Below are 19,816 nucleotides of genomic sequence, written 5' to 3'. Positions count from 1 at the left end.
CAATCTTCATTTGGGTGGCACCAAATCTTCATTCATTATAATTTCATTATTATTGCTGACATTTTTTTTTTAATCTTTTTTATATTTCCAAATCCAAGAAAAAATCTATCTTCACGGTTCTTCACAGGAACGTCATGGATCTGTAATCTGTTCATGTGGAGAAAATCCACAGCACCAGCCAGTGATTTTAAATTAAGGAGAAGCCTGACAGTAAGTTCAGTGTCCTTCACAGGCCTTTCAAGAGCATGTTTGGGATGGGGAACATCACGAGATTCATGGTATAAGCGGGCACCTTAAAAATCATCTAAAAATTGTGTCAAGTGATCATTTCAACATGGAGTCAGATCTTCAAGACCAGTAACTTCTGGAATTCTGGAATTAAGAACTGAGACTGTTTTAACAGCCAGTTGAGGCCCAACCCAGTGTGACTGTAGTGTTCATAAAAATTTTTTTAACTGTATATAATATCACAATAAAATAAAAAAACATATATATATATGTGTATATATATGTGTATATGTTTTTATATTTGTAGGTTAAGTTTTGTGTACTTTTTTAAATATTTGATTTATATGTATATTTATATGCTCTATTATTTAATATCATACATTATATATTTATATATATAAGGTTTTTTATTTTATTGTAATATTATATACAGTTTTAGATTTTTTTATGAAAGATGAGATGAATGTCCCCTTTTCATACATGCAGTGGAGACAGGGGTGTCAATACTTTTGCACAGACCCACAGTTCCTGGGTGATGTGGAGTGGTGGGTGGAACTTAAAAATCGTGGCTTTTTCAGAACAGGGATGCCGAATGCAATCTTTTTTACGTGCGGAAAATATGTACAGTCTGAGTTTCCCCAGAAACATGAAAAATATATTTTGTCTCAGTCTTGCACTTTCAGCAAATTTTTTAAATATTATTAAACTTGAGAATAAACACAATAATGGCAGTATTATTAAAAAAACAGACTGCTCGCTCCGTCCCGGAAATACGATTTGTAGCGCGTTGTGTGCTAGCAGTGTGAATTCATTAACACTTTACGTACCGCTTCTAGAATTTATCTAGAAAATCCTGACATTTCCACATATTGAAGAAGTGAATGAATAAAGAAGGAAAGAAATGTTAAAATATGCTGAAATAAGAACAGTTAAGTAGAACATACATTTAGAAAATTAAATATTAAACACACACACACACACACACACACACACACACACACACACACACACACACACTTTTTCCATTTATTTAATTTATTTAATCTGTTTCATTCAAATTGTTTTAAAAATGAATAAAAGAAAGAAATCTAAAATAATAATGCACTCTACTTTTAGATACTTTATCAAAGCTGCTTCCTTTTACCATATATGGTCATTTAGTGACTTCCTTATATGGCGTTGTGATTGACACGCCCACACTGGGGCATCTCTTTTTTTCCCCTGTGCGTTGCCTTGAAGACACGCCCACTTTTCCTTATAAGGATTAACAAGATCGCGAGATACGCCTTCGTTTGTGTTTTGACTTGTGTGTGTTTGTGCGAGAAAGAAAGTGTGCGCGCGCGCGCTCGCGCGCCTGAGTGTTTGGCGTTCCAGTGACACGCGCACCCGCACCGGCAAACACGCACGAGCGCGCGCCGACCGGGCGATGACGCCGTCGCGGTGACGGAAGGCGAGCGCGAGGACGCCGCGGCCGGCCCGTGTGACGCGCGAGAGCCGCACCGACCCGACCCGCTCCGCTCCGCTCCGCACGCGCGCGCCCGCGCGCTCCTGTGGCATGCGGTCTCCATGGAGACGGCTACAGTTGGTGCAGTGCGTTTGAAGCGAGTGGGCTGCCGCCGCCGCGCGCGTGCTCATGTTCGGAGATTATCGACGCTGGGGGAAAAAAATAATAATAACAATAATAAAGGAAGAAACAGCAAACCGCGGATTCCGCCGTCTTTCTTCAGGACGTGGGAGGACACCAGATCAGACACCAGATTAGACACCAGATCAGACTCACGTCAATACTATTCGGGCGTTTTTTTTTTTTTTTTGCGGCCGCCGCGTGACGTGTTCGCTTCGGTGCTCGTGCAGTTTCTATGTGTAACTGCTATCTATCTAGGTGAGATAACTAGTTATCACCAGGAGGTGATCCATCTATCAGTCCATCATCTAGAGTTCACACCTAGAAATGAGAGGATGGGCCAGATCTGAACATCAGAACCTTTCCATGAGGATTCTCCGCCTGGTGCAATGGAAAAGCAACCTCCAATTATCATCATCATCATCATCCGAAGTTCACCGATCATCTGCTCTTCCTTCTGAAGGAATTCCTGTTCCAGGCTTGAGATATGAGCGAGAATGCAATAATTAGTCTTTTTTTTTTCCAGTCATGTGTGTGAAAGTTTCTGTTTAACCTGAAGGAGTTTGTATTTTCGGCCGTGGGAGGAAAAGAATTTATCGTTTCGACTGGAGGAGCTCGGAGAAGATGCCCAAGGTGTGAGAAAGGAAGAAGGTGACGTTAAAAACAGAGCAGATGTTCATCAGCAAGATGACCCTGAGCCAGTCCGGGGTGTTTGGACAGATAGATGACCTGCAGGACCTGTCGTTTATTGAGAGACCCATTCGCAGGAGTCTGAAGGTATTCCTCCATGTTCTCCTTCTATATATATATATACATCATCATGTACTTTATTCATGCTCGTCTAGCACAGGAGATACGTGTGTGTGTGTGTGTGATGTGATGTGATGTGATGACTGCATGTTCTGGAGAGTCAGGATGGCATGGGGGTTGCCCACACGGCTTCACCGTGTGACGCACTTTCTGACAGCTTTGCGCATCACCGCTGCCGCTCCTCCTCACATCCCTCCAGCTTTCAGGTCGAACCCAGAACCTCAGACGTCCTCTCAGACCTCGCGCCGGCTCCCGGGCGTTTATGAGATAGCCCCGTGGCGGAACTGAGCGAGGAGGAATTCGTAATACGTATGCAAATGGAGGAGGAGAAGAACGATGATGACGGAGAGGAGGAGGAGGAGGAGGAAGAGGAGGTGCAGGGGTTGTCTGAGCATCCCTTTTTTGGGAAGGAGGTTCCATGACCGAAGTGCCTCAGCTAATGAGAGAAGCCCTGGAGTAATAGACTCTCCGCCCCCGCGGCTCGCCGGCCCACGCACTCCTTTCTCTCTCTCTTTTTCTCTCTCTATATCTCTCTCTTTCTTTCTTCCCCCGCAGTCCATCGTGTTTCGCATCCTCACATCCTCACCATCCTCGCATGAAAATCCCCCTCACATATTCGGCTGAGTCATCTGGAAGAGCAGTAAATCCACCACCTGGACTTCTGGGTATTATTTATACCAGAGATGACATGATACCACACTTCTGGTACTGATACTGAAACCTGGAGAATCATCTGATATCAGTACTGATACTGAAACCTGGAGAATCATCTGATATCAGTACTGATACTAACACCTGGAGAATCATCTGATATCAGTACTGATACTGAACACCTGGAGAATCATCTGATATCAGTACTGATACTAACACCTGGAGAATCATCTGATATCAGTACTGATACTAACACCTGGAGAATCATCTGATATCAGTACTGATACTGAAACCTGGAGAATCATCTGATATCAGTACTGATACTGAAACCTGGAGAATCATCTGATATCAGTACTGATACTGAAACCTGGAGAATCATCTGATATCAGTACTGATACTGAAACCTGGAGTAATAAACTGATATCAGTACTGATACTGAAACCTGGAGAATCATCTGATATCAGTAGTGATACTGAAACCTGGAGTAATAAACGATATTGCCATATATCTGATATACATAACATTATGACCACCTGTCTAATATTGTGTTGGTCTCCTTTTGCTGCTAAAACAGTTCTGATCCATTGAACTTTAACAGCATGAACTTCTTCAGAAGTTTGAGCTACAGGAGCTCGTCTGTTGGATCGGAACCACACAGGCCAACCTTCACTGATCCTCGTCCCCCACAACCCTGTCGCCGGTTCACCACTGTTCCCTCCTTAGAGCACTTTTGATAGATACTGACCACTGCAGACCAGGAACATCCCACAAGAGCTGCAGTGTTGGAGACGCTGTGACCCAGACGTCTAGACGTCACAATTAGTCAAACTCCCTTAAATCCTTACGCTCGCCCATTTTTCCTTCTTCTAACATCAACTTTAAGGACAAAATGTTCACTAATGAATAAATCCACCCACTAACAGGTGCCATGATGAAGAGATCATCAGTGTTCTTCACTTCATCACTCAGAATGTTCTGATGTTATGAATGTGATCAGTGTATGTGTATATGTGTGTGTGTATATAGGACATGCCCAGTTTAAATGCATGTTCCAAAATAAAATATGTTGTAAGGGTAAATTCTTTTTCAAATCTATTTCCAATCTCAAACCATTATGTGTGTGTGGTGTGTGTGTGTGTGTGTGTGTGTGTGTGTGTGTGTGTGTGTGTGTGTGTGTGTGTGTTATATTTCTGTGGGTCATTCCAGACGGCAGAGGAGATTGAGAAGTTAACTGTAGATGAAGATCTGAATGATATCGAGCGAGCGGTCTACCTCCTCAGGTAAACACACACACACACACACACACACACACACACACACACACACACACACACACACACACCAGGGTTATGAAAACCGGTCTGAGCTGCATTACTCTGTTTTTATTGTCTTTGTTCATCATCATCGTCATCATCGTCATCATTATCACCATCAGGAGTGTGTTAATCCACATTTCCCCAGATCTTACCCTTACATCGTTCCTCAGAGCACTGACCTCCACAGCCACGAAAAATATCTGTCATTACATTTACTACTGAGTTCTTGTTCGAATTTAAGTCCAATAATCCAAACCTCAGCAGCTCAAAACAAACCTGAACCATGAGGACGTCCGAAAATATACGTGGAAAATACAGGAGTTAAAAACTATAATGTAAACACATTTAAATAAATATAAATAAATATAAATAAATAAATGTAAAATTCTTGAATTCTTCTTCTTCTTCTTCTTCTTCCACTCTTTTTAATCTTTGTTTAATGTATATTTTAATGTATTCTATAAAATATTAAATATAAAAAATAATAAAATATTCTGCTGAACTTTGAGCTTAACAGAATTAAATAATTGTATACATTTAAGTATTTAAGTATTTTTTTATTATTATTTCATTTATTTCTTATCTGAAAAGAAACAATAAATGAGGATTTTTGTACATTTTTATTTTAGTTAATTCATATTAGTATTTATTTTTGTTTTATTTTAGTTTGACTTTTTTGACAGTAAATGGCTTTCACATCAACACATGTCCTGAATGTAATTACAGACCTTTTTAAAATATATTTATAGACATTTTTTGCATATATTTCTCGTTTTTTTTTAGATGATAAGATTGGTGTTATACTGTATGTCTGGTTCTGGTTCTCCAGCACACACTGTTGTACAGACGTAATCAGAACAAGTGTGTCTAACGCCGAGGTCGTCACTCGTGTATCTGCCTCATGTATAATCCAGCTAGCAACCTTTCATTCAAGTCTTTAGCTCAGTAACCTATCTGCTGCTCTCGTCTCATCTCTAGATGATGCTCAGACTTCTAAAAGAAAATGTTCTTTATTCCTGCGGGTCACTGACACCGAGACTCACAGCTCCAGCTTCAGTCACCATCCATCTCTATCCGGTGGAGGATTTCGGCTGATTAAAGTTAGAAGGCTGTGATCTGATTACAAGATTTAATTATACTTTTAGCAGATAGCCGTTAACCCAGAACATTTAGACACGGTGATACATTTAGTCCTCGTTTCACTGTTATAGGAGCCTCCACTCTTCTGGGAAGATGTTCCACTAGATTTTGGAGTGTTTGTGGAGTCAAGTGAAGGGATCATTTCATGCTCCTGGATCTAGAGATGTCCTTTACAGCTGTGTGCCTCCAACTCTGTGGGAACAGTTTGAGAACCACCTACTTCTGGAAGAGTCAAGTTTCCCATATTGTTATATGATAGTATTTGCATTCTGGAAATATTATTGTTTTTCTTGATTTTGTCTCTGTTCTGGTGGGATAGTTCGACGGTTTAGTTTCTAATGTAGCACAACGGGTCAGAAAGTACTTTAAACAGGAACAAACCACTGCATTCATAACGTGTGAGGAAAATATACCTCAAATCGTCTTCAAGATTCAGACACAGTTATATGCAGAATACAGTGAAAGGAAACCCCGATTTCATTCAGAAATCAGAAATTGTGCATTAAGTAAAAGGGTTTATAAAATATCAGTGGTGTGCAGTCAGGGGCAGTAAACCTTCTCTGCTGGTCTAAACACTATCAGAAGCACTGGCCTACATTTACAACCTAAATTCTAATATTTGTTCCATGAATTTGTAATAATTTATTCCCAACAGTTTCTTCTCTTCATTTCGTAGTGTTTCTCTCGGCTGCACTGCTTCCAGTACGTGTATGTGGATGGTAGATTTTTTTTGTCCAATCAGATTTCAGCCTCTATGTGCTGCCATGTCAATCTAATCTGCCCAGAGCCTTCATAGTCAGTACTGCTGGACTTTTTACCATCGTCTCCTTAAGAAATAGCTCTGTTTCTTAAACCAGTCAGATTTCATATTCTCCTCACAGGGCAGCTAGCTGGCCCAAAATAGCGTCAGCATTTTTCCGTCCTCTGATTGGTTGGTCAGAGGGAAACTGTTACAGCCAAGTTCGACTGGCAAAACGTGTATAATTATACCTATGGAGGAAGAGAAATTGATTTGGCCTCAGACACACTTAAAAATAAATTTTGAAGAAAAGCTAGACATGGTGAGGAGGTCAGTAAACCATGACACTAGCTAACGTGTCTCATCCTGGGAAAGGGTTTGTTCACCACTTCCAGACCAGTGAATACAAGTACGGTACCACTGGATTACGGCCTCTGGGGGGCGCTGCACATTATGAGTCTGCATCTCTGGTGAGTAGGTTGTGTTTTATTTACATTTTAATGTTTTTGTCATGTTATTACACAAATATTGCTCCAGATGTTGTAGGTGCACAGTTGTGGTTGTAGTGTAGAGGTTTGGAGTCTTAACTGGGTTTCTTGCTTTAGTAAAATGGTTTTCACACTTCATATTTGAAACGTCTCTCTGTAATGCCACGTGTTGTTATATTACATTATTGTATTGATGGTTTCTATAATTGAGACGTGATGTGGTGGTATTAAGAGGTGGATTATGTCGGGTACGTCCTCACTGAAGGCCCAGGTACCAAATACACGGCCCGCCACTGTAAAATATAATATGAGGAAAAGAAAGAAAAAGAGAAGGTATGAGAAAATATATAACGATAAGGATAAAGTGAAAATGAAATGAAGTCTAACAGACTAAAAACAGTAGCAGTGATTATACGAATGCAGTGTGCAGATGCAGAATGAAGACTTATGGGATCTTTAGTAGAGATTGGCATGCTCGCATTGAGAAGTCTTATGGCTTATTTGAAGTAACTTTTCCTAAGTTTCTCAGATTTTGCCATCAGACAGTGAAAAAGAGCTGTCTGACCCCCAAACCCATATCATTACCCTAAATTTAACTGAAGACTCATTATTCAGGACCTGAGATATTGTGTCTTGGTGTACAGTATTTGGAATCATTATCTTGTTGAAAGATTTATTAAGATATTATTAAGAAATTGCTTTACTGACGTGTCACTCCTCAGTTCATTTTAGCAAAGATCTGTATCCTGATGCTTCCACCACCGTGCTTCATTGTATTTACAGCGTTCGTGTTTCTTTATTTGCTAAAGAGCTCTTGTCCTGATCTTTGTATCTAATCACTCTAAAGTGCATCTCTGCATCTGTTTTGTCAGTTTTGCTGCCACTGTTGGGCCCTTGAGTAAGGCCCTTAACTCTTTGGGCTCCAGGGGCAATGTATCATGGCTGACCCTGTGCTCTGACCCCAGCTTCCTAATATCGCTGGGACATGCGTGGAAAGAATCTCACTGTGCTGTAAAATGCTGAGAACTGAGATGATTGTGATGCAGGATGTTGTATGGTACTGCTATCCCTGCTGCTTTCATGTCGTCCTGCAACTCTGTTCAAATCCCTGCTGGCTTTGGTTTTTTCTTCGTTACCGTTCGTTTGAGAGAATGTTGTATCTCTCTGTGTACCTGTTGTAATGTTGTACCTGCTCGCAGTTGACCAGCCTCGGATTTCATGCACCTGCATATTACTGAACAGAATGTACTTACAGAGTTTTCGTCTCACGTTTCAGTTATAATTTCACGTTGAATAATAGTTGGATGAAAAAAGTGTGTGTTTACACTGCAGAGATTAGCGAAAGCCTACATGACACACACATGGAGCGCCGTGTTAAAGCCCAGTGTTCTATAATCAGCTTGTCAAACTTGCTGTTGGAAACAAAACACATGAGCTTATCTACTGCTGCGACAGTTTGATCTCACTTATAGAAGATAATAATAGAAAAAGACAATAAAAGAACTGGCGCATAAACAATCTTGGAGAAATATACCGAAACAAAGTTATTTGTAACCACTGCAAAGTTAAATTTTCTTATCACTCTTCTTCCAGTTCTTCCAGTCTGAAATATCACTTAAATGCAATACACACTGTAGAAAGGAATTGACAAACTGCACTGAAAGTGTTTTCTGGTACTTTTTTTTAACTGAGACATGTCATAAACATGGACTTCACAGACCCGCACAGTAAATCCGAGCTGTAAACTTTTTTTATTTTGTTTGTTTTGTTTTTCGGTGTAACGGGTGAAATATGTTGCGCTTCCTTTAGGAGCAGAGCGGCATTTTGGGAATAGCCTGGCGCCGCGTTTTTCTGCTATTACTGCATGTGTGCAAGACTGAGGATTATGTGGGAAAAAAGTAGCGGCTTATAGTCCGAAAAATACGGTTATATTGTTATGGTTGTTGCTTGAGGTTCTGTGTAATTTGTTTTTATAACAAACATGATAAAACATTAATGCCCTGGTAAAATCAATAAGCTTTAGTTTAATATTTGTGTTGTTTAAGTTGAGATTTACACAAAATATTTTATTTAACTGTTACTGTGTAAAGGAAATACTGGCGTTAAAGTGTTTGCACAACAAATATTATTGCACTCTCTTTAATTTAGCAGTACATTTAAAATAAAGGTGCGCTATAAACTACTTTTGAATTCATTATTGAATTTTGCCTATAAATGTGCGATTAATCGTGATTCAAAATATTAGTCTTGCCCAGCACTAATATATATATATTTATGTATGTATGTATGTATGTATGTTTTATATATATATATATATATATATATATATATATATATATATATATATATATATATATATATATATATATAAGCAAACAATCCCAATCTTTTTGCCAGATCTCCATGGTTCTCTTTAACCTATTAAGCTACATAGCCTGCATCCGCCTGTGCTAATTTCATTTCGTAGACATTCCACACCTCGGCTCCCTCGGGCAGAAAACTAGTTCTCACCACAGTTTAATTGCCACTGCTGGCTGTCAGTTGGAGGTTCAAAGCAGGCTGCCAGGAAACCTGTGAGATGACACATAGGAGACAGAGATGCTTGTTAGAGCTGTGGAGAGATGATGTAGATCTTTTACAGCTCAATTTAAATAAACACAGTGTTTCCATGATCAGACTGGTGCAGGATTTGCATGTCCAGTAGGTCTGCTGACTAGAGATCATAAAGATCAGGGTGGTCTGATGAGGAGATACTGTGAGCATCTTGATGATGGTTAAATTCGAGGTCGACCGATTTTAGCGATTCCGAAAGCTAGATTGTATCGTACTTGGCGATAACCAATTAATTATTCTAAAGTTTTTTAAACAGTTACTTGATAAAAACAACCAACAAACATAAAACACCATGTAAAATAGTACTGAATCGGGAAATTGTGCTAAATGAAATAAATATTAATTATACTAATAAATATTAAGGAAAATAAAAGATATGCATTCAAAATGAAACAAAAAGTAACACTCCAAATAACTAAAACAGTTACATCCGAAACTAATAAAACAAACACTTCAAATAAATAGCATGTGGTGTCAGTGATTTACCTCTAGAGGCCGCTCTCATACTGTGTAATGCAACCCGGAAAAACTATTGGTATGGATTTTTGCCGATAGTTCCAGCAATTAGGTATCGGAGCTGATTAATGGGCCAAAATCAGTATCGAAATCAGTCGACCTCTAAGTTTGATTCATATAACAGCAAAGTTCTATCATACTACAGCAGTTTATAGTTATGTTTAAACCCCTCTTTCCTAAACACTTACAAATTTCTGACACTGCGGATTTTACACACAGAGAAAACTCATAATTAGTCATTATGCTGTTATAAGCGATCAGGTGAAATAAAACAAGGGCATTTTTATAACCCTGGGATTTATACCACGATATACAGGGATAGTATGGGATTGGTTCTGCTTCTTTTCCTCACCCAACCTCATTACAAACCCATCTCTGGTCTCGTTTTACTTTCTGACTCGTCCATATGCAGAAAAACTGGGAGTTTTACTTCAGATGTTGAAATGTTTGACTTTGGATCGAAAGGTCATGAGTTCAAATCCTAGCACCACTAAGCTGCAACTGTTGGGCCCTTGAGCACGGCTCTTAACCCTCAGTCGGATCAATGAGATTATTGTTTGGATAAAGGTGACCACCAAATGCCATATTTGTAAAAAATGCTGTGAGAGTAAGATCAGGTCACTAATCACCTGGTGTTTATATTTAATTAAGTCACTTATTAGATGCCGGCGGTTCTGCCCCGTCCCTCCTGCCCCTGTTCACTAGTCCATAAACTGAAACCGTACCATTACAGTTAGATAGTATTGAGAAGGTTCACCCACCATGACCACATGACCTCCTCCCTTCTCTGACAGACCTGGCAACTGGCACGTCTCATTCCTAGTTATTAAATAACCTTCTGCTAACAAAGAACACTACAGGACACCCTGCAGGGGCAAAGGCAACAAAAGCCTCAGCAGGAAATAGCAGTGAGGAAACATAGGAAGCACAAGAGCTTGGAATTATCAAGTCCAAAATGTACACAAAATGTGCTTCTTTCTGAACATCTTAATCCACATTAAGTCTTCATTTGACGCTATAATAACCTTCATTGATCTTTGAAGATGTTTCACTAGATTTTGTGAAGATTTTGTGGAGCTTTATCCATCCCAAAGGTGTTCAGTAGGGTTGAAGCTTCATAGCAGGAGATTTTCCACACCTTTCAACCTGGCTTTAATCACAATTGTCACAGGTTTGGGTCTCCTAGTTCAAGGGAAGGGAACATTTTTGGCTACCAAAAGCATCCAAAGATGTCCTTCTCAATTGTGTGCCACCAACTTTGTGCTAACAGTTTGGGGAGGAACCACTGAGGGAGGAACTGCGGAAGAACCACAGACTGTATAGTGTATGTGCACAGGTTGCTAAAGCAAATTGATTGCTAATAAATGGTGGTTTAGATGCTAGTTACATACAATATCTCACAAAGGTAAGTACACCCCTCAGATTTCAGCAACCATTTTAAAATATCTTCTCAAGGGACAATACTATAGAAATAAAACTTGAATATATTTTAGAGGGGTGTACTCACTTTTGTGAGATACTGTATGGCTAGGAATCTTAGAGTCAGAATTCAGAAGAAGAAGATCTGAATATTGACAGTTTGCCCTCTGGTGGTCTGGAGCATCTTTTGTTTCTTGTTGTAGACTTCTTTTTGGAAACACTGTGGTGCACACATATTTTTAAATCTCTGCTTCTGATCCTGGTTCTCCATTCCACTTTCCCTCTCCCAGTCTTACACTAGAATTGTTTTATGCTTCAAGGATACACTTAGTTGGGAGAAATTGATTAGATCTAGGTTCAGTTGCTTGCCTCAAACAAGACCTTGGGATCGTGGGAGGCAACAATTCATTCGTTCTTTAATGGGACTCATAAGAACGAGTCGTCTCAAAGAGTGATTCATTCATTTTTTACTGCACGAGCAAAAGCATCGTAAAATCTCAGTAAATTATGTACAGAAAACAGAATTGAGTAGTTCATCTCTCCACCCATCTGGTCCGAATCGTTTGTTCTTTTGTCACGTGACTCCCATGCAGTAAGACACTATGCAGTTATATGTCCAATAATTTATATATGTACATATAACTGCATAGTGTCTTACTGCATGGGAGTCACGTGACAAAAGATTCGTTCATTTTGATGACCGAGATTCAAAGAATCAAGTCACTTAAATGATCCGATCTTCCCCTCACTAGAGTCTGACAAGCATTCATTTGAAGAGAAGTGGTAGAAGCTAGTTAGATCTTCAAAAGTGACAATTTTAAATCTACTGTATGACTTTTTTAATAGTTTTTCTACACATTTAACAATTTTTAATTGTTGCAAATGTTTTTTTTCCCACTTTTTTGTGACACCCAGTCCGCATTTTGTATAAACTGGTTGTTGTTTGTGGTTGTGTTCAGCTCTGGGCAGGACGTCCAGCGAGCCAGCGTGATCGTCAACCTGCCAAACCTGGTGCGTCAGAACCCAGCTGAGACCTTCAGACGAGTGGTGCCAAAAGTCAGGGTAGAGACAAATCCTACCTGCCTTACATTCTTCTCGACAATCAGAACATGATCCACTCATATGATATCACACACACTCTCACACACACACACACACACACACACACACACACACACACACACACACACACACATATACAAAGCGTCTCCTAGCAATAAGCCAAGGTGACATGTCTAAACATAGGTTCACAGCCAGATCCGTGTCTCTGCTCCCTTCACAGGAAGTGCTGCACGTGGCCGGTGCGGACATGCAGCTCGCTGCAGCAGGCTCTTTCCTCACCGTCCTGCAGGACGACATCGTCCTCATCCAGACTCACACTCACTCCATCCTTCAGATCGTCCTCCTCAACTTAGACCACAGGGACACAGGTCAAAGAGCTTCTCAAACACAGACACTAATATCGGATTAAATATCACTGGCAAGGGGTCAGGTGACCTTTTAGTTTCTACATTCTAGATGTGGAACAAGGATGGTTTTTCAGTAAAAGTGACTTGGCTTTTTTTTTTATTCAGTCAGACTGATTGACACCTCGTTGTCCAATCCTACAGCATGTGTTGTCTGGAGTTTGTTCGGCTTCAGATCAAACTCCAAGCCCTCACATTTATGGCATACGCCACGAACCGAATGCATTTATTCATATGTTGATCCACTAAGACATTAGTTCTGTTCCTTCCCCTGAATCCCATGCAAAACCTGATCTTTCTTCTTCTCCTTCTTCTTCTTCTTCTGCTTGTTCTTTTCCCCACAGTGGTCAGCAGTGCTTGGCTTGAGACTTTGTTATCAGCGATTGATGCGTTACCAAAAGAAACCATCAGACAGGAGGTAACGAGAACTCGCTCGCACATGTAGCTGAATGTAGAACACTGAAGTGATCCTCTCAGACGTGACGCTGGTGTTGTGTGATCATGTTTGCAGATCCTGAGCCCACTGGTATCAAAAGCTCAGCTTTCGCAGTCCGTAGCGTCCCGGCTGGCCAGCTGTCGCATCCTGGGGAAGGTGGCTGCCAAATTCGAGTCATCAGTGTGAGTCTCCTGCCTGTGTGAAATGTAAAGGGTTGAGAACGGAAGCTTTGCATTGATTGTTGCCTGTTTTCTGAATACTTTTAGCAATAATTATGAAAAAGTGTTAATTCTATCAATTTATTTACATACACAGCTACATATAATTACAAAAAAGTTGTCGCAATGTGCAAAATCTACAGTGCATCCGGAAATTGTTACAGCCTTTAATTCCAAAATGGATCGAATTTATTATCATTCCTTAAAATTCTACAAACAAAAACTTGAGATACTTATGTACATGTGATTATTTTTGTTAAACAACCCTCTTCCATATTCTCTTTACAATAGAGCAAAAACATATCAAATATTTCAACTGAGAATATGTACCATTTTAAGGGAAAACTACGGTCATTTTGAATTTGATGGCTACAGCATGTTTTAAAAAGTTGGCACAGGTCCATATTTACCGCTGTGTAACATCAAGTCTTCTGTCTGTATACATCTGGTACCTGAGGAGACCAGTTGCTGAAGTTCTGGGAGAGGAAAGTTCTCCCATATGTGTCTGGCACAGGATTCTAGCTGCACAGTTCTGGGTTTTCTTTATTGTATTTTTCACTTCATGATGTGCCACATGTTTTTCAGCAGGTCAGTTCAGCCCCCGCACTCTTCTACAACAAAGTCATGCTATTGTAATAGATGCAGGATGCAGTTAGCATTGTCGTGCTCATATATGCAAGGCCACTCTAAAAAAAGGATGTTTTTTAGATGGAAGCAGTTTTTGCTCTTTAACCTCTATATACAGTTCAGTGTTGATGGAACCTTTCCAAAAATGCAAGCTGCCCATTCCACAGGCACTAATGCATGACCATAGCATCAGAGATGCAGCTTTTTCAACTGAGCGCTGATAACAAGCCGGATGATCCCTCTCCTCTTTAGTCTGGATGATGTGGTGCCCATGATTTCCAAAAAAAAAAATTATTTTGATTCTGACCACAGAACAGTTTTCCTCTTTGCTTCAGTACATTTTAAATGAAGCAAAGGATGGTGGAGTTTCTGGATGATGTTCACGCCTGCCTTCTTCTTTGCATGATAGAGATTAAACCTGCATTTGTGGATGACATGGCAAACTGTGTTTACAGACAATGATTTCTGGAGGTGTTCATGAGCCCATGTAGTGATTTCTATTAAAGAATCATGACTGTAAAAATGCAGTGCTGCCTGAGGGCCACCCACTGAATTTTACAAAGAGTTTTATTTTGAACATAAATACGCTGCACCTGTCTATAAGCCGCAGGTGTCTACACTGAAACTAATAAACTTTACACAGGCTTTAATGAAAGACAGTGTCTGTTACACGGCTTGTATCTAAACAGTAGCCTACCAAGAAAGTCATTGTTCACTGTCTTCCTCCTTCCTTTCACAACTATTTCTCTCGAGACTTTTTCTTTTGGCATCGTCGTGCGTTTAAAAATCACCATTGGTGAAGCTTTTCTCCCGATGCCGTGCAGCTCAGAACACAGGTGAAGTGTGTTTTCATGCCCGGTTGTTTTCAGCGTGACGAATGATTCACATTTCCTGTAGACAGTCCGAGTGAGCGGCAGGTCAAACGTCAGAGGAACATCATCCATATTTATGATGTGGTGCGGCCCGATTCAGTGGGAGCGCATCTGATTTAATATAAAGAGTTTCATTGGTTCACCTGAACCTGTTCTGCAATTTCATTGGTCTAATGTTATGGGGCTCAGTTTTTTGGTTTGAAGTTTGTGAAACCGGGAAACACCCAGAAAAATCCATAAATTAGCCGCTTCATTGTTTAAGCCGCGGGGTTCAAAGCATGGGAAAAAAGTAGCGGCTTATAGTCCGGAAAATACGGTACTTTTTCCTTTTTTAAGATGTGTTGCAGCCATCAAATTCCAATTTCTTTCTTAAAATGGTACATTTCTTCACTTTTTACACATTATATATATATATATATTTATATATAGATTTATTTATATATTGTTCTATTATGAACAGAATATGGATTTATAAGATTTGCAAATCATTGCATTGTGTTTTTATTTACCCAGTACCCAGTTTTATGTACCCAGTTGGGGTTTCAGGATTCAGGTGTGAACATAGACGACGCTGAGACGTTGTGTTGTTCTGCTGTCATGTGCAGGGTGAAGAAGGACCTGCTGCCTCTGGTCAGGTCGTTGTGTCAGGACGTGGAGTACGAGGTGCGCTCCTGCATGTGTCGCCAGCTGGAGAACATCGCCAGGGGAATTGGGTAAAAAGATAATTCAAGAGAGGAAGAGAGTTGAAAACTGATTTGATAAACATGATACGAAAGATAATATAAATTGGGGTTTCAGAGCATTTCAGACCTGTAATAAGCACTATTAATGCAGTATTCCCTTTTCCAACTAGTGCTGGTGATATCAGAACACTTTACGGCCCAAAAGTTTGTGGTGTGTGTTTCTTTTTGAACACCCTATTCCAAATTTAGTCTCGATTTGCTGTTATAAGCAGCTCCACTGTTGTGGGAAGGTGTTCCACTAGATTTTATGGGAATTTTATGGAGAGTCATTAAGCCACAATGATGTGTGTTAATAAAGTCAGGTCTGATGCAGGTGAGGTGAGGAGGCCCTGGGGTGCAGTCAGTGTGAAAAATTCATCCCAAAGGTGTTTAATAGGTTTTATAGCAGGAGAGCTTCCACCCAGTCACAAGGAAAGCAGATCTTCATGGGGATTGCCATGCTGGAACTGGATTGGGTCTCCTAGTTCAAGCAAATTTCATGCTACATACTTTAGACCGTATATGTGTACAGTTTGCTAAAGCAACTCGATTGTTAATTAATGGTGGTTTAGCTGCTAGCTGGTTTAAATGCTAGCTGAGCCTAGGTGGTTTAGATGCTAGCTGGTTTAGATGCTAGCTGAGTCTAGCTGGTTTAAATGCTAGCTGAGCCTAGGTGGTTTAGATGCTAGCTGGTTTAGATGCTAGCTGAGTCTAGCTGGTTTAAATGCTAGCTGAGTCTAGGTGGTTTAGATGCTAGCTGGTTTAGATGCTAGCTGAGTCTAGGTGGTTTAGATGCTAGCCGAGTCTACACATGTTAGCATACACTTTCTCTAGCACAGGTCAAACGCTAATCAGTAATCTGATGATCTGTTCAAACAGAGGTTCAGCAAATGATCTTTTGTCCATGTTAATTGAAAACACCCTTCATTTAAAGTGTGACGTTTACATGTTCGTGTCCCAGACCTGAACACACGAAGGCCGTGGTGCTGCCGGAGTTGGTGGAGCTGGCACGTGATGAGGGCAGCACCGTGAGACTGGCAGCCTTCGACACCATCATCAACCTCTTGGAGATGTTCGACAACGGTCAGCTCCGTTCATCCTTTTATTTCATTTATTACCAGGAGTTTATTCAGTTCAGGTTCATCGCTGGTCTGCGTCCATGTACAAGACTCATCTTCTGATCTTCTGACTCATGAATCATTGAAATCTCAAACTATTTCTTGGAAGCTGCTTTCTTCAGAGTTCTTTAGAGATGCAGGTGTGAAGAAGCAGTAACGCTCTCCTTCCTCTCCTCCACAGACGACAGGACACGTGTTATATTCCCCCTGGTGAAGACGTTCTGTGAGAAGTGCTTCAAAGCTGACGAGGCTGCGCTGGCATCACTGTCCTTCCAGTACGGAAAACTGTGTCATGGCCTGTCAGGTCAGTGACTACACACACGCACACACACACACACACACACACACACACACACACACACACACACACACACACACACACACATACATACATACACATGCACACATGTACACACAAGTGCAAACACACGCACACACATGCACGCACGCACACACACACATGCACACACACACACACACACACACACACACACACACACACATGCACACACACACAAGTGCAAACACACACAAGTGCAAACACACGCACACACATGCACACACACACACACGCACACACATGCACCTACGCACACACACGCACACGCACGCACGCACGCACACACACATGCACGCACGCACGCACACACTCACATGTACCCAAACCCTGTGTCTGCGTTCACACCTGTACACACACCTGCACACAGACTTACACCTGCACCTACACCTGCAGCTATGTGTGCACCACACCTACACTCATACCGGAACCCACACCATACCAGAACCCAACCAATACTGGAACCCACACTGTAATACCCACACCCTACTTGCACACACACCTACCCCTGCACCTACACCTGCAGCTACCCCTGAACCAACACTCACACTGGAACTCACACCATACTGGAACCCACACATGCATGTACATCTGCACACACACCTGCACACAGACCAGCACACACACCTGATACAGGTAACACTAATAATTACATTATAGCACATCTTTATTGATTGCGATAATAAAGAATGATTCAGTGCAGAAATTCAAATTTACAGCAGTCTAGACAGTGCGGAGCTCAACCCTGAATACGAGCAACTTTCCCCACATTAGTACTTTTGCTACGTCTGAGCTCTGACGGTCCCTGTATTAAATCCAGACACTGTAAGCTGAAATGCAGACAAAGTGTGTTTGATTAGACACGAGAAAAGACTTATATCTTTCTTCTAATCTTTTCCACACAGCGTCTTTCACAGACGAGCAGCACCTTTGGTTCCTGGAGTTCTATAAGAAGTTGTGTTGTCTGGGTCTGCAGCACGAGAACGGACACTGCGAGAGCCAACCTTACCCTCTAGAGCTGGAGAACAAGTATGCCCTCGTGCGCCGCAACTGCGCCTACAATTTCCCAGTGAGTCACGTGATGCTGTGACATCTCGCACGTTTGTATCCACCAGAAACCCCTCAGAGAAAAGGTTTCGTTCCTCAAACTAGATCACGGTTCTTTTTTTCTGCTCTTCTTGGCAACCCGTCAAACGTCATCCATGAAACAAAGTAGTTATGAATTACTATGTGAAAAGTTTGTGGACACATCATAACCATCATAACCCATTTGTTGTTATAATAAGCTCACGTTTTCTAAGAAGGCTTTATCATGCAAGCTAGCATGCACAAGCTGGCAATGCTAACCAGGACAAGCTAGCAGTGATAACTGAGACCAGCTAGAAGCCACTTAGCATTTTTCCTGATTGCTGATTTATGATTAACTGCATCTAAAGTGTTTCCTTTTTTCTCCTGAGGCCATGGTGTTATTTGCTGACCCGAACCACTTCCTGTCTGAGCTGTACCGGACCTTCTCAAGCCTCTGTCATGACCCTGAGATCTCAGTGCGGCGCATGGCTGCCGAAGGGTTTCACGAGGTAGGAAACACTCTTCTTCTTTGTATAAAACACTCAAAGTAGTGCTGCTTAGCATTTCTAAAAGTGTTACAAACCAACACAAAGCCTCTGTCTGATCTTCTGTCTGATTTTCTGTCTGATCCTATACCTGTTCCTATGTCTGAGCCTGTGTCTGATCCCCCTGTCTGAGCCTCTGTTTCAGTGTTTGTCTAATCCTCTGTCTGTCTGATACTCTGTTTAATCCTCTGTCTGACCCTCTGTCTATCTGAGAGTCTGTCTAAGCCTCTTTTGCAGTGTTTGTCTGATTCTCTGTTTGAGCCTCTTTCTAAACCTCTGTTTGACTGTCTGATCCTCTGTCCAATCCTCTGTCTGATTATATGTCTGGTCCTCTGTCTGACTCTCTGTCTCATTATCTGTCTGGCCCTCTGTCTGAGCTTCATTTTCAGTGTCTGTCTGAGTCTCTGTTTGACCCTCTGTCTGTCTGAAAGTCTGTCTGAGCCCCTTTTTGTGTTTGTCTGATTTTCGACTGAGCCTCTGTCTGAACCTTTGTTTGACTGTCTTTTGGAGTGTCTGTCTGATCCTTTGTCCAATCCTCTATGTGATTATCTGTCTGATCCTCTGTCTGACTCTGTCTGATTATCTATTTGACCCTCTGTCTAATCCTCTGCTTGACTGTCTGTCTGATCCTCATTTTCAGTGTCTATATACGTGTCTGTCTGATCCCCTGTCTGGCCCTCTCTTGGGGGGGTCTGTCTGATTATCTGTCTGGCTCTTTGTCAGAGTATCAGTCTGGATCTCTGTTTGATTCTCTTTTTCAGTGTCTGTCTAAGTATCTGTCTGATCCTCTAAATGGATATATTTTATTGCTATTAAAACATGATTATAATTAACAGTCCACAGCAGGACAAATCAAAGTCCTC

At 41.1% G+C, this 19,816-nt stretch overlaps 1 protein-coding gene across 4 annotated transcripts in view; it reads left to right on the top strand.

The window, feature by feature from the left end:
• The first annotated feature begins 1,522 nt into the window (after nt 1–1,522).
• The window catches only part of ppp4r4 (protein phosphatase 4, regulatory subunit 4), a 26,609-nt gene continuing 8,315 nt past the window's right edge, over nt 1,523–19,816 (top strand). The window contains exons 1-11 of one of the 4 annotated variants that reach the window (XM_046836359.1): nt 1,523–2,629; nt 4,520–4,593; nt 12,504–12,606; nt 12,827–12,974; nt 13,355–13,428; nt 13,522–13,628; nt 15,769–15,876; nt 16,847–16,968; nt 17,185–17,307; nt 18,246–18,409; nt 18,798–18,917. In XM_046836359.1, coding sequence (XP_046692315.1) covers nt 2,525–2,629; nt 4,520–4,593; nt 12,504–12,606; nt 12,827–12,974; nt 13,355–13,428; nt 13,522–13,628; nt 15,769–15,876; nt 16,847–16,968; nt 17,185–17,307; nt 18,246–18,409; nt 18,798–18,917 — 1,248 coding nt within the window. In that variant the 5' untranslated portion in view covers nt 1,523–2,524. The remainder of the gene's footprint in view (nt 2,630–4,519; nt 4,594–12,503; nt 12,607–12,826; nt 12,975–13,354; nt 13,429–13,521; nt 13,629–15,768; nt 15,877–16,846; nt 16,969–17,184; nt 17,308–18,245; nt 18,410–18,797; nt 18,918–19,816) is intronic. The other 3 variants (XM_046836358.1, XM_046836361.1, XM_046836360.1) reach the window with 3 other exon arrangements.

This window comes from Silurus meridionalis, chromosome 23, assembly GCF_014805685.1.
Source record: "Silurus meridionalis isolate SWU-2019-XX chromosome 23, ASM1480568v1, whole genome shotgun sequence".
NCBI lineage: Eukaryota > Metazoa > Chordata > Actinopteri > Siluriformes > Siluridae > Silurus > Silurus meridionalis.
The sequence above is the reverse complement of the archived record's forward strand: the minus strand, read 5'-3'. Positions and strand labels throughout refer to the sequence as shown.